Genomic DNA, 15,142 nt, shown 5'->3' with positions numbered 1-15,142 from the left:
TTCCACAGGACCCGTATTTCTGTTCTTTTAGTGTACACAGCTCTGGCAACGACTTTTGTCTACTGCAGTTAAGTGAGACAGCTGGGTCACTTACCCACCCACAGCCCACGATTGGACAATGAAAGAGCAGCAGATTGATGAAGTCTTCCTTCTCCTCCTGCCAATGTGTTCCTTGTAAGCACATGTGCATGCAGCACACTTGGTTGGTCCCTAGTGCTGCCTCTCCCTTTCCCAATCAGCTCTGCTGTAAATGGGGATTACATTTAAACAGAAGTCCCGCCTGAGCTTTTGTGGCTGGGTTTCTCCTATGGCTCACAGGAGTGAAATTCGTTTTGCACTCCTGTGACCTTTTTTAGCAGAGCATGCTGAAGCCCGCTCATTGCTGACCTCACAGGAATCAGTCCAGGCATCATGTCAATAAAGTCTGGATCCGCCAAGTGCCTGGACGAATACTTGTCTCAGCCTCTCGGCAAGACACTGAGAGCCTAAGATGGCCACTCCCTACCCGTCCACAGCTCAGTGCTCCAATGAGTGCAGGGGGGCAGAGCAGAGAGCTGTTGATGAACAGTCAGCAGCTCTTCGCTTGGGGAGCTGTGAGAACCGAGTCATCGGCGGTGTTTGATCGCTCAGTTCCCAATGTAGAGTCGGCGGGGGACAGATGCAGCATCGGACAGGTAAGTATGATGGGGGGGGACAGTACTTCTCTTTTAAGGAGTTTTTAATACATAACATTAAATGATGTGTTTTATATCAGGCTGGGGTTTAGCATAAAATGAAAGTATCAAGCACATCTTTAGAGTTATTTCAGTCTTTAATTCATATCTTTATGTACTTGCTCATCCAACCTTTCTGCTAAAAGTAAATTTGTCCCGAGAAAAAAAAAAAGGTAAGCTGTCATTATGACCCCTTCCCGCTAAAAACATTTGTTGTCTGGCAGTCATGCTAATACTTTGGCTTCTCCGATACTTTTTTTACTTCCTGGCCTGGAAAATGTATAATGTATGTAAGGAATTCTGACCTCACATAAGTTTTTTATCACCACATGCCTTCCAGGCTCATTATTAAGCATATTGAAGCCATACACGGCCATTCTCAGGAGTATAGCGATAGCACCTCATATATTTCTATGATGGCAGGTGTGGTGTTTTTAACAACCCTAACCCCTTCGCGCCAACTGCCTCCCAGCCCTATAAGAGTTCTAAAAGCCAAGAGGCAGAGGTGGGAATATGGTCATGTGTCAGGACTCCGTGCAGGCCAATGAAGTTCCTCCACCCCAAACTCGCTCACCCATGTCTTTAAGGACCTTGCTTTGTGCACTGGTGTGCAGTCAAGTTGGAACAGGAAGTCCAGCACCAAACTATTCCCACAAAGTAGGACGCATGAAATTGTCCAAAACATCTTGGTATGCTGACGCCTTAATGCCTTGTACACACGGTCGGAGATTCCGACAGAATGTGTCCTATCAGACCGTTTTGTCGGATATTCAGACTGTGTGTAGTCTCCATCAGACTGTTTCCGTCGGATATTCAGACGGACCAACTTTTCCAACTTTCCGGTAAAATTTTCCGACAAAATGCTCCGATCGGACATACTCCGATCATGTGTAGCCTACTCCGACGGACAAAGTGCCACACATCAAATTCCTAGACCAAAGCTATTGGCTACGAGCCTGAACGTAGTCCCGTCGTAACGAAATAAGGTCATCACTTTATGTACAATCGGATTTTCCGACAACTTAGTCCGACTGTGTGTATATGCAACATCACTTCCGGACCTCTTCCGGAATTAATCCGTCGGAATTACTCCGACGGATTTGGTTGTCGGAATCTCCGACCGTGTGTACAAGGGCTAAGAGTTCCCTTCACTGGAACTAAGGGACCAAGCCCAACCCCTGGAAAGCAACCCTACACCATAATCCACCCTTCATCAAATGTTTTGCACCTGTGCACAAAGAGTTGCTAATAACAGTATTATAAAAGAAATGTGTCAAAATTGGGAACAAATGCATAAGAAATGCACATGATTTATTCAAACTATTGAGTGAACTGTTGAATGTTTAAATAATGATTGAGGATGAATCTATGGGCTGTTTGTTTATCAACCAGACTAACATTTGCTATCATTGTGTTCCAGCATACAGCCGCAGGTGACGAGGGAGGAGGACAGTCCCTTTCTTCTCCCGGGAGCTGCCTGGAAGACTTTAGAGCGACTCCATTCATTGAGTGCAATGGTGCTCGTGGGACTTGCCACTATTTTGCCAACAAGTACAGCTTCTGGCTTACCACTATTGAGGACAACTTCCATAGCTCTCCGTCTTCAGATACACTGAAAGCTGGCCTGATTAGAACTCATATCAGTCGCTGTCAAGTTTGCATGAAATACCTGTAAAATATATATTTTTTTATGTGGAAAAATCTAATTAACAGAATTAATATTGGTGCTATATTTTTTAACTTATTACCTCACTAAATACAAGCTGATCACACATTTCTTACTCCTACATATAATGTTCCTTTTTTTACTTGTTGCTGGGATCAATGTGTCTTCCAGAACATCCATTTAGAACATAGTATCTGAAGCCATAAACATGTATAGCTAAAGTTAGCCCAAGCATATTTATATACAAGGTGTTTTTCATTTGTTATATTACCAGACAAAATAAAAAATGAAAACCCATGTATTTTTGGCTGATGCACTGTTTCTTGCATTAGACCATTAGGGCAACTACATAGCATATAATAAGTAAGGTGAGTACAGGGCATGTCCACCCAAACCTGCTAATTAAAGTGGAACTTTACCCATAACAACTTGATAAAAAAAAAATAATAATGTTCTTTAGCAAGGCACATACATTCCATATTAACAATTGTGCTACTAAAATTACTGTGTGCTGTAAATTGACTCCAATATTGCTTGTGTGTCTTCTTGTTGAAGCTCAGAACCCTCTGAACAGCAGCAAATTATAAAGTAGAACTAAGCCCAAAAAACTGTTACATTCCTGGAATGCCGGGATTGATAACTGTCTGTTGGCTCCTGTTCTCAACCAAACTGTCAAACCATCAAATGGCTGGTATCATAACCATTCATAACCAGTCATATGTGCAGCACCATGGCAGATCAAACAGAAGCAGCTTTCTTGGGACTTGTAGTTCCGCAACAGCTGGTGTGCCACAAGTTTGAGGCCCCTGCTGTAAAGGATAGCAGGGTTTAATTCTGCTTCAAGGCAGTCAGCAGATCAGCCTCTACACACTCGGCAGTACCTAAAAATGGAGAGTAACTGAGCATGTGCAGAGTAGGGTGAGACAGTGTATTACTGGATTTTATACAGTATAGTCACTTATTTTTAATGTTTTACATATCTACAAAAGGGACCAGCCTGATGTGATCTAGCAGGACTTAATTTTCTGACTAAAGTTCCACTTTAATTTTGAGCTGTATCATCTGAAATGTTGCCACTCTCAAACACACTGTGAACCAAGGATATGTGTGTGAGCCGCTCAGGCTGTATGGGAATGAAGTCCTGTGCCCATCGCTGTGAGTGCTGGCTGGGAAGGGAGCTCTTCTATGCTCCAGGCAATAACAGAGAATGTCTAGGTGTCCTGGGAGCAGCACATCAAGTTAAGACCTGCTGTATAACAGTGAATGGCAGTCTCAGCCTGGACCCCTACCAGGCCATGCCCTCAACACGTTTCACTCTACCCACCGGCACTTACACATGGGGGATCATAATTATCTCTTAGCTCCTAAAACACATCTGTTGAGTTGAATTTCTCCTGCTGCATTCTCTATAATGTAGAATACACAGGAACAAAATCCTGCAGAGTGAATGAGAGCTGTTGAGCTGCCATGGATCTGGAGACTCAAGGATGGAGATTTCACAGGTGGCGTTCTAGAGGGACAACATGAACCAGTAGGTGATTCAACCTCTCAGCATCAGTTTTGTGTGGACAGGCCCTCTGCAATTTTAAAAGATTTATTCCAATTCTAGATTTCTTGGCATCCAGGTTCATCTTGCATAGAAACAAGGAGATAATTATATCCCAAACAAAACCTATTTAAGAAAGAAAAAAAGGAATAAAAATATTAGGCTAGGTTTGTGCACTCCCAATGAAGTCAATGGGGCCAAAAAAAAATGTACGGCCATACCAAAGAAGTGCCTGCACCTTTTTTCAAGTTGCAAAGAAGCATGTTGCATAGGTGCAAACTGGCCCCATGAACATGCATTTCATGGGTACATATATTGTCGAAATCATTTCCCATTCAATTGCACACTTGTGAGTTGTGAACAACATTACTAGAATATAATTCAGGCACACAGTGGACATGCCAATGATTGCAAATAAGCCCACCTGCTGCAAACTACTGTTTGAGCTCATTTAAAGAAATATCAAATGGTTGTAACCAATATAAGTTTGCTTGTGATTTGTGTAGCTTCTAGTTTTTTCATTGCCTAATTCTCTCCATCACTCCGGCTATTCATTGTACTTGCATGTGTTACACTGTTGTAATCCTACTCAGTATCAGGACCACAGCTTTTTCAGGATTGCCAGTCTGACGCAAAATGGTGCCACTAAATTTGTAGTTGTGTATGGGCACTGGAGAGCAACCATATCTTTTCACTCTGATTGATCTGGATTACTTTACTCACAAAGTAGAAATAAATCTATCTGCTATAATGTATATAGTATTTGCTTAAAACATGTAAATAAGATTTGATTGCCATTACCTGACAGTATTCACTACAGCTTAATACATAGTAACATTTTGCTTACTGTTTAAATATATGCCTGAAAAATGTTATCCTTTACCTTGTTTAATATCACATAACATGTTTTGTATATCATCATGTGAACATATATGTACAAGCAATTGAATGTAAATATGGCGCTTGCCTAGAAGGCTTTTGTTTACAATCTGCAACCAAACAACTAGGAGATATGGAGGTAAAAAACGCCACCTATTTCAAATTGTACAACATTTACTTGGACAACATTTTCACCAATTGTATTATACCTTACACACAAAAAAAACTTTTTTTATGGGTCCTGTTTTTTCTGACAGTTTTTCCTGACATTTATAAAAACTAAAATGGTAACATTTGTGAGTTTGTTTTAAAAAGTCAGCAAGTACAGAAAATCTCAATCTGAACATTTGTTGGAGTGTTTCAGGACATTCTTGTCCACTAGGGGGCGTTTCAGAACAAAATCAGTTTATAGGGGAACGTGAACAAAATTTGCTCATTCAAGTTACAGTTTTTATATTGTAATAAGTGTATTAGGAAGCGATTAATTAAAGCAGTGTGATTTGATCTACACTGCATAAAGATTTAGACACCCTGGACATAGTAGTGTCATGAATTACTTTAGGATTGTGCATATGGGGGGCTTGATTTGCTAGAGAGGAAAGCCAGATGAAGTGAAGCTGTCTTAATTTCAAACATCCACTTATTTTCATTGAAACCTGAAAACACAATACGGGGAGGGTAAATTTATCAATTCTTTTTCTCAGCCATGCAATGCTAACAATGAGCAGTTAAATAGATTTACTACATGGTTGCATCTTGATTCAGGAATTCCTCCCTCAGCTGCTTAAGGCCTCTTTCACACTACTGATCCCTTCAGGTCCACCTGTCAGTTTTTTTTTTTGTTTTTTTTTTTTTTTTTTAGGAGGACCTGAACGGATGCTCCATAGACCTCTAGATCATAGACCATCAGATGTCCACTGACATCGGACCCGCTCCGATCCGAAAAAGTGTGACGGAGGAAAAACCTACTTTTCCATCAGTCATCAGATCGGATGGGGTGACGACGGACACTGCGGTCCTTGGGCATCCGATCTCCCATAGGGGAGAGTGGCACTCTGAGAGGTCTGTCCCTGCACAGCGTGCAGAGACAGATCTGTCATCTTCCTGCTCGATCCCCACTGAGCAAGCGGATATTAGTGATGATCTACCCCCATGTGAAAGGACCCTTAGGCTGGGTTCCCATATATGCAGATTTGCATCCAACCCGCATAGCAGGAGATTGTGGAGCCGGTTCACACATCTCTACAGCGGCTCCGGAGTGAATTTCTCAGGAGCCCTGTGCATCTTTTGGTCTGTTTTAGGTCCGAATTCAACCCAAAATTCAGGCTGAAATCGGACCTGAAAGCGGTGAATGGAGACACACCGGACTCCTGCTATGAGCCACTGCGTGTTCCAGTGTGAAGACAGCCTTAAACTTTTTGCTGCCAGAGCATGTACACGTTAGGCCTGAAGATTTCTTAAACCACAAAACATTTTAGGCAAATTTACTAAAACTGGAGCAGACAGAATCCTGATCAGCTGTGCATATTAACCAATCAGGTTCTATCTTCTCCTTGTTCAGTTCAAATAGTATTAAAGTCTTTTTATCTTAAATCAAATAAAAAATGTTAAAAATAAAGTTTACCTCGGAGCTTGGTTTTACAATTGCCTCCTGGCTGTGCTGCTTGATGCCCATTCTCTGCCAAGTGGTAGACAATTGAAAAACCAAGCTCCAAAAAGGTCAACTTGGTTTTTTTTTTTATTCTTTATTTATAGCAACAATCCATACAGAGTACAAAGAACGCCAGACAGGTTGGCAGCATTTCAGGTCCTTTCATCAGAGGTAATAAAACATATTTAGGGACATTAGGCCAACTTAAACAGCAATTGAGCCAAGACATAAATGTTTAATGTCCAAGACTGAAAAAACAGAGGAGAGACCTTGACCTAAGTATCCAACATCAGGCTTGCGACCCTCAGAAGAGAAACATATGTCGCTAATGGGGAGACACAGGGAGGGATCCTCATTACATTATATGGCGGGTAAAAAGTAAATAGTGCAAAAGAAGGAGGGAGCAAACAAAACACAAAAAAGAAATGCAAGCTGTCTCTCTATCCCAGATTGGAAGGCAAGAAATCCATGTCTCTATCAGAACATCAAAATTGTGTTCAATAAAACCACATTTTTCGAGAGGAAGAGAGCATGTTCCTCCGTCACATAAATATCATTTACAGATTTAATCCAGCGACTGATCGTGGCGGGTGAGGTGGACTTTCATTTTACCAAAATTACATACATGTGAGTTTTCTTACTTTTTATGATTTAAGAAAAATAAATTGACTTTAATACCACTTTAGAGCCACTTTCAAAGCTTAAAAGGCAAAAAGTATTTTTTTTACTGTAATACAATCTCTGCATTAAGGCAAAAAAAAAAAAGTTGCTCCCCCCAGCACCCCCTTAAACACTTACCTGAGCCCATTCTCGATTCATCACTGGGCCCCTCTACAGCAGCCCTTCTCCCCTCTTACAGGAGACTCAGTACAGGCCCTGGTGGTGGTCATTTATTTTATTAAACTTTTTATATTTTTTTTATCTTAAAGGAGCTGTTGAAACATGGTTTTTAGGTGTAACATTTTACTTTAGAGCAGCCTTCTGCACTCCCACAATCCACTGTGACATCAGCCAGGGGTTCTTCTCCCCACACACGCTGTCACATCTTCAAAATAGCGAGGCTGCGCGGGGCTCTGCCAGGGATCTGTGAATAAACAGACTACAAGTCCCCTCTAATACCACACCAGAGTGCCTGTAGCTCTCAAACTGTGATTATGAGCACCCTCGTAATTCAGTGACATTCCTGCACTTCAGTAACTGTCTGCCCATAAAAGAGGTACAGGCAGGCAGCTGTACCGAGTGCCTGCCATTGCACCCGCATACCACTCATTTCAGGTGAAATGCTTTGCAGCCTTGTTTACCACAAATAGAGCTTTCTTTTGATGGCATTTGATTGTCTCTGCGCTTTTTATTTTTTGCGCTATAAACAAAAAAAGTTACTATTTTGAAAAAAAAAAAAAAACAAACAATATTTTTAACTTTTTGCTATAATAAATACCCCCCCCCCCCCCCCCCCCAAAAAAAAAAAAAAAAATTTCTTCCTCAGTTTAGGCCGATATGTATTCTTCTACATATTTTTGGTAAATAGTAATTGCGGCAATCTGCATTTTTTATTGGGACTGCAACATTGCGGCGGACAGATCGGACACTTTTCACACTATTTTGGGACCATTGACATTTATACAGCGATCAGAGATAAAAATCGCCAGTGATTACTGTATAAATGCCACTGGCAGGAAAGGGGGTTAACAATGGCGATCAAGGGGTTAAATGTGTGTCCTAGGGAGCAATTCTAACTGGGGGTGGGGGTCGGACTGCCTGGGTGAGGAGACCGATTGTTGTTCCTAAGCAGTAGGAACAACAGATCGCTCTCCTTACCCCTGACAGAACGGAGATCTGTCCATTTACATGGATAGATCTCCGTTCTCTCCATCTCAGGAGCAATAGCGGGTAGCCGACAGCCATCGCAGCCACCAGCCATGTGCACAAGCTCCTTCATCATGCGGCGACACGTATTCCTTATACTTCTTAAAAGCTATTAGTGGAGGTGTGCCATTCTGATGGCGGGTGGTCGGCAAGCAGTTAATGTAAAAATTATGTTCATTTATTTTTATTTAATGGTGAGCCCCTATAATAGGTTGTTATTACAAGGGGGGTGATAAGCCCCTATGTGCTAGCATACTGCAGGTGAGCGGTTCTATTTAAAGCCTGATGTCCACCTATGCATTTTTTTGTGCATTTTCAGTTTTGCAGAAGCACACTGCAGTCCATTTCCCATGGTTTTCTATGGATGTAGTTCACACCTGTGCATTTTATAGAAAGGGCCCGGGATATATTTTTCTGGTATTGGGTTCCATAATCTTTAATGGATCAAAACCGTGTAATAAAAAAAAATGCAAAATGCACCTGGAATATGCAAACTGCAACCTGCATAGATGTGCATTAGGCTTCAGGAGACATCAGGGATCTATTAGAACCCTAATGTTGCCTCTGCACTCTGTTAAAGCTGATTGAGCAGCTTTTTCCCAGCTCTGAACCCAGAAGTGCTCAGAGCTGAGTGCTTGCGGGTTCATTTTCACCAAGGTAGATCAGCTAAACAAACAAACAATCTGGTGACCCTACACCTTTTTACAGCTACCCACTACATCACTTCTACAAGAAAGCCAGCAGAGAAGAGTTAAAATCCAGCTGTTATACATATATATTTCAGAGTATCGTCTAGTCTACCCACTGATATCCTTTACAAACCTGAGGCACAACCACGTTTGCATTTCTTTTTCTTTACCAACTACTATATACCTGCAAATGAGCTCATTCCCATACTGACATTTTTCATGGGAAATTCCCTGCAGAGCGAGGACACAAAAAAAAACGTTTGCAGCTGTTTTTCTACTTGAAGTCCTAATCACCTGTGAAGCCCTGAACAATGCTCACTGTGTGGAAGTAAACTGTAGACAATACTGCTCTTTATAAAACAGCAATTCTGCCCTGCACTGCAACAAGCAGTCAACCTTCACTAACATACCTAGCGCATGATAAAAAAACGACTGCATTTTCTTATATTTGTTACTCCGTTTTGTTTTTGTTTCATTCTCAAGTATGTTGTAATTATCTTGAATAAAACTATATTTTATAAAATTACTTATCTTTCTTACGCATTACGTAAAAATGGATTCTACCAGCCCAATTAAATGACAGTGTCTGATAAGATCATCTTCTGTGCTGTCCATCAGCAACCAAACACACTTTATCTACTTTCACTTTAGGCCTTGTGTACACTATGCTTTTAGGACCAGTGCATTAGGCTTCCCTATTTAGGTATGGGTGAAAAGTACAAGGTGCATCATATAGCCCTGCAGCCCGTCAAACTCTGAGGGGCAGTATGCTGCACCAGGCAAGTGTAATCCAAGAGGACTGGGTGGACTAGGTGCTAGCCCCAGCTCGCTTCCATAGCAATAGTGAAGACAAAAAAGTATTCAGCTGCACACCACCGTTGGTCCAACAGTTATTATTGACAAGATATAGTACAAGTGACTCCCACCAGGACATGGGCATGAATGAGATTGACGCGTTTCATACTAAAATTGTGCTTCTTCAAAACCAGAGCTCGATACATAGACTCCTTAGCATCACAATGTGTGAAACGCGTCAACATGTCTGTGTCCCATGTCCTGGTGGCAGTCACTTGTACTGTATAGTGTAAATAAGTTCAGTTGGACCGGCGGTGGTGTGCAGCCAAATTCTTTTTGTCTTCTATGATATGCTGCCAGCTGCTGCACTGAGTAGTACTTATGTTTAGTGCAGTATGTGCCCAACGACGAATGCCCAGAACACAAACTGCTTGACCTTCAGGCATTCGCCCCTGGGTGTATACCACACTAAATGCAAGTACTGCTTGGTGCGTTGTCCAGCAGCATCTCTGAGTTTGACAGACTGTCGACAGTGGAGCTGGATGGTGCATTTGTACCTTACACCCACACAGACGCTGATGCCTCATGTACTGGGGCTGAACACTCAGTGTGCATGAAGCCTTACTGAGAGGATGTGTGGACTGGTTTCTATGAAGGATCCAAGACTGTTCAAAGACTCAGTGGGGTCCATTTACTAAAGGCAAACAGACCATTTACATTACAAGGGAATATTCCCCACAGGCTAGTGCAGGTTTTTTTTTAACCTGACCCCAACAGCTCAGCATAATAAAAATATATATTTTTTGGTAATATTGGTTATTATAAAAGTAAGAGGGCAACATAAAACTAGTGCGATTTTTGATACGCTAGCTAGCACATCAATATCTGGTTTGATGGATGCAGTAGTAATTCTCAAGGTGCTCAGACATTTTGCCCTTCGTGTGGTTCATTCACTCACAAATATAGGTGCTGCCAAAAAACGGAAGACATGAATAAGGCATGATTGTGAAGAGTGGTTAATTTATTTTTTTTTTTTTGGAAAGATAATACTTCTAATGCCACGTACACACGATCGGATTTCTCGTTGGAAAAAGATACGATGGCTTTTGACGGGATTCCGCTCAAGTTTACCTTGCATACAAATGGTCATGCAAAAGTTGACGCTGAAATTACGAGCGTCAAGAACGCGGTGACGTACAACACCACGACAAGTCTAGAAAATGAAGTTCAATGCTTTCGAGCATGCGGTGAATTGTTTGCACATGCATAGGAATTTTTCACGCCGGAATTGCCACAGACTATCGCATTTTCGGATAGGAATTTTTCCCGACCAAAAAACCGAGAGCATGCTCTCAATTTTTTGCTGGCTGGAATTCTGCCAGCAAAAGACCGATGGAGCATATGGTCGCATTTTCCGACGAAAAACTCTCATCCGTCTTTTGCGGGCCGAAATTCCGATCGTGTTTACGCGGCATATGTTTATTAACCAGTTGCCGACCGCCGCACGACGATGTACGTCGATAGCATGGCACGGGCAGGCATATTGGCGTACATGTACGTCCCTTGCCTCCCGCGGGTCGGGGGCCCGATCGGGCCCCCGCCCGGTGCCTGCGGCGGTCGGTATTCGTGCGGGAGCGATCCCGGACGAGGGGACGGCCATTCGTTCATGGCCACCCCCTCGCGATCGCTCCCGACGAATAGGAATCCCCCGTGACATCACTTCCTCTCCTGTAATGTAAACACAGGAGAGGAAGTGATGTATTCTCTCCTCCGTGTCGGTATTTTTCGTTCCGACACGGAGGAGAGCGGATCGGTGAGTTGCACCAACACTCTACACACACAGTAGAACATGCCAGGCACACTCACACCCCCCCTTTACCCCCCGATCACCCCCCCAATTACCCCTGCCCCCCAGTCACAGTGACACCAATGTCATTTTTTTTTTTGCATTGGTGTCATTTGTGACTGTAATAACTGTTAGGGCAGTTAGAGTTAGCCCCCTTTAGTTCTAATGTACCCCCCTAACCCCCCCAATAAAGGTTTAACCCCGTGATCACCCCCCGTCGCCAGTGTCACTAAGGCTGGGTTCACATTGCAGCGGTTTATGAGAACGAATGTGATTCGCACCGCACTGCAGTGCAAATCACATCCGATCTCTGTGCGATTCGAGTTCAGCCATTCGCCGCACCCGCCGCACCCGCCACACCCGCCGCACCCACCGCAAATTCGCACGGGACCCTTTTTTTGGCCCGCAGCAGAATCGGATCGCATGGGTGTTCACACCATGCGATCCGAGTTTGCAGATCGCACTGCGATATGCGAACTGATCTGGGGGTGTCAGTAACATTTCACTGACACTCCCAGCAGTTCGCATAGGGCAGTGTGAACTGCCGCCGGGAGGCATGCGATGCGGGAACCCGCCGCGGATTTGCGGCGTTTCCGCATCGCTCCAGTGTGAACCCAGCCTAATAAGCGATCATTTTTCTGATCGCCGTATTAGTGTCACAGGTGACGCTAGTTAGGCAGGTAGGTATTTAGGTTCGCCGCAGCTTTTTATAGCGCCAGGGACCCCCATATACTACCGCATAAAGCCCCCTGATTGCCCCCTAGTTAACCCTTTCACCAGTGATCACCATATAACTGTTACAGGTGACGCTGGTTGGTTAGTTATTTTTTATAGTTTCAGGGCACCCGCCATTTATTACCTAATAAAGGTTTAACCCCCTGATCACCCGGCGGGTGTCATTTGTGACTAATAACTGTTAGGGCAGTTAGGGTTAGCCCCCTTTAGTTCTAAGGTACCCCCCTAACCCCCCCAATAAAGGTTTAACCCCGTGATCACCCCCCGTCGCCAGTGTCACTAAGGCTGGGTTCACATTGCAGCGGTTTATGAGAACGGATGTGATTCGCACCGCACTGCAGTGCAAATCACATCCGATCTCTGTGCGATTCGAGTTCAGCCATTCGCCGCACCCGCCGCACCCGCCACACCCGCCGCACCCGCCGCAAATTCGCACGGGACCCTTTTTTTGGCCCGCAGCAGAATCGGATCGCATGGGTGTTCACACCATGCGATCCGAGTTTGCAGATCGCACTGCGATATGCGAACTGATCTGGGGGTGTCAGTAACATTTCACTGACACTCCCAGCAGTTCGCATAGGGCAGTGTGAACTGCCGCCGGGAGGCATGCGATGCGGGAACCCGCCGCGCATTCGTGGCGTTCCCGCATCGCTCCAGTGTGAACCCAGCCTAATAAGCGATCGTTTTTCTGATCGCTGTATTAGTGTCACAGGTGACGCTAGTTAGGCAGGTAGGTATTTAGGTTCGCCGCAGCTTTTTATAGCGCCAGGGACCCCCATATACTACCGCATAAAGCCCCCTGATTGCCCCCTAGTTAACCCTTTCACCAGTGATCACCATATAACTGTTACAGGTGACGCTGGTTGGTTAGTTATTTTTTTATAGTTTCAGGGCACCCGCCATTTATTACCTAGTCTCACTAGTGTACCCCTAAATTTAGGGGTGTCTACTTTCCAAAATGGGGTCATTTGGGGGGGGTTTGTGCCATCTTGGCATTTTATGGCCTTCAAAACTGTAACGCCCTTAGAAAGCCTGAAGGCGGTGCTTGGTTTTCGGGGCCCCGTACGCGGCTAGGCTCCCAAAAAGTCCCACATATGTGGTATCCCCGTACTCAGGAGAAGCAGCAGAATTTATTTTGGGGTGTCATTTCACATATGCCCATGGCATGCGTGAGCAATATATCATTTAGTGACAACTTTGTGAAAAAAAAAAAAAAAAAAAAAAAGTTTGTAATTTTCCCGCAACTTGTGGCAAAATATAAAATATTCCATGGACTCAACATGCCTCTCAGCAAATAGCTTGGGGTGTCTACTTTCTAAAATGGGGTCATTTGTGGGGGTTTTGTGCCATCTTGGCATTTTATGGCCTTCAAAACTGTAATAGGTAGTGAGAAGTGAACTCAAAAATTTACGCCCTTAGAAAGCCTGAAGGCGGTGCTTGGTTTTCGGGGCCCCGTACGCGGCTAGGCTCCCAAAAAGTCCCACATATGTGGTATCCCCGTACTCAGGAGAAGCAGCAGAATTTATTTTGGGGTGTCATTTCACATATGCCCATGGCATGTGTGAGCAATATATCATTTAGTGACAACTTTGTGAAAAAAAAAAAAAAAAAAAAAAGTTTGTAATTTTCCCGCAACTTGTGGCAAAATATAAAATATTCCATGAACTCAACATGCCTCTCAGCAAATAGCTTGGGGTGTCTACTTTCTAAAATGGGGTCATTTGTGGGGGTTTTGTGCCATCTTGGCATTTTATGGCCTTCAAAACTGTAATAGGTAGTGAGAAGTGAACTCAAAAATGTACGCCCTTAGAAAGCCTGAAGGCGGTGCTTGGTTTTCGGGGCCCCGTACGCGGCTAGGCTCCCAAAAAGTCCCACATATGTGGTATCCCCGTACTCAGGAGAAGCAGCAGAATTTATTTTGGGGTGTTATTTCACATACGCCCATAGCATGTGTGAGCAATATATCATTTAGTGACAACTTTGTGTAAAAAAAAAAAAAAATTTTTTTTTTTGTCATTATTCAATCGCTTGAGGCAAAAAAATAAAATATTCAATGGGCTCAACATGCCTCTTATCAATTTCCTTAGGGGGTCTACTTTCCAAAATGGGGTCATTTGGGGGGGTTTTGTACTGCCCTGCCATTTTAGCACCTCAAGAAATGAGATAGGCAGTCGTAAACTAAAAGCTGCGTAAATTGCAGAAAACGTACCTTAGTTTGTAGATGTGACAACTTTTGCGCAAACCAATAAATATACAATTATTGACTTTTTTTTTACCAAAGACATGTGGCTGAATACATTTTGGCCTAAATGTATGACTAAAATTGAGTTTATTGGATTTTTCTAATAACAAAAAGTAGAAAATATCATTTTTTTTCAAAATTTGCGGTCTTTTTACGTTTATATCGCAAAAAATAAAAATCGCAGAGGCAATCAAATACCATCAAAAGAAAGCTCTATTTGTGGGAAGAAAAGGACGCAAATTTTGTTTGGGTACAACATTGCATGACCGCGCAATTACCAGTTAAAGCAGCGCAGTGCCAAAGTGTAAAAAGACCTCTGGTCATTTACCAGCAAAATGGTCCGGTCTGAAAGTGGTTAACCACTTCCCACCCGGCCAATGCATATATATGGCCAGGTGGGAGCAGTCTACTTCTGTAAGGACGTTCAGGAACGTCCATCAGAAGGAGCGGGATCGCGCGTGCGTGCCCGCGCAGCGGCGCGATCCCGATACGCCCGTGTCACCCGGACACGGCG

General features: G+C 43.5%; 1 protein-coding gene across 1 annotated transcript in view; it reads left to right on the top strand.

The window, feature by feature from the left end:
• The window catches only part of COL4A2 (collagen type IV alpha 2 chain), a 269,480-nt gene extending 259,944 nt beyond the window's left edge, over window positions 1-9,536 (top strand). Inside the window, exon 49 of the mRNA XM_077482894.1 lies at window positions 2,134-9,536. Coding sequence (XP_077339020.1) covers window positions 2,134-2,388 — 255 coding nt within the window. The 3' untranslated portion in view covers window positions 2,389-9,536. The remainder of the gene's footprint in view (window positions 1-2,133) is intronic.
• The last annotated feature ends 5,606 nt before the right edge of the window (window positions 9,537-15,142 follow it).

Source organism: Lithobates pipiens, unplaced genomic scaffold (assembly GCF_037356315.1).
Source record: "Lithobates pipiens isolate NorthernLeopardFrog02 unplaced genomic scaffold, aLitPip1_a1.2 Scaffold_16, whole genome shotgun sequence".
Classification (NCBI taxonomy): Eukaryota; Metazoa; Chordata; class Amphibia; order Anura; family Ranidae; genus Lithobates; species Lithobates pipiens.
This window is presented reverse-complemented; position numbering and strand designations above follow the sequence as displayed.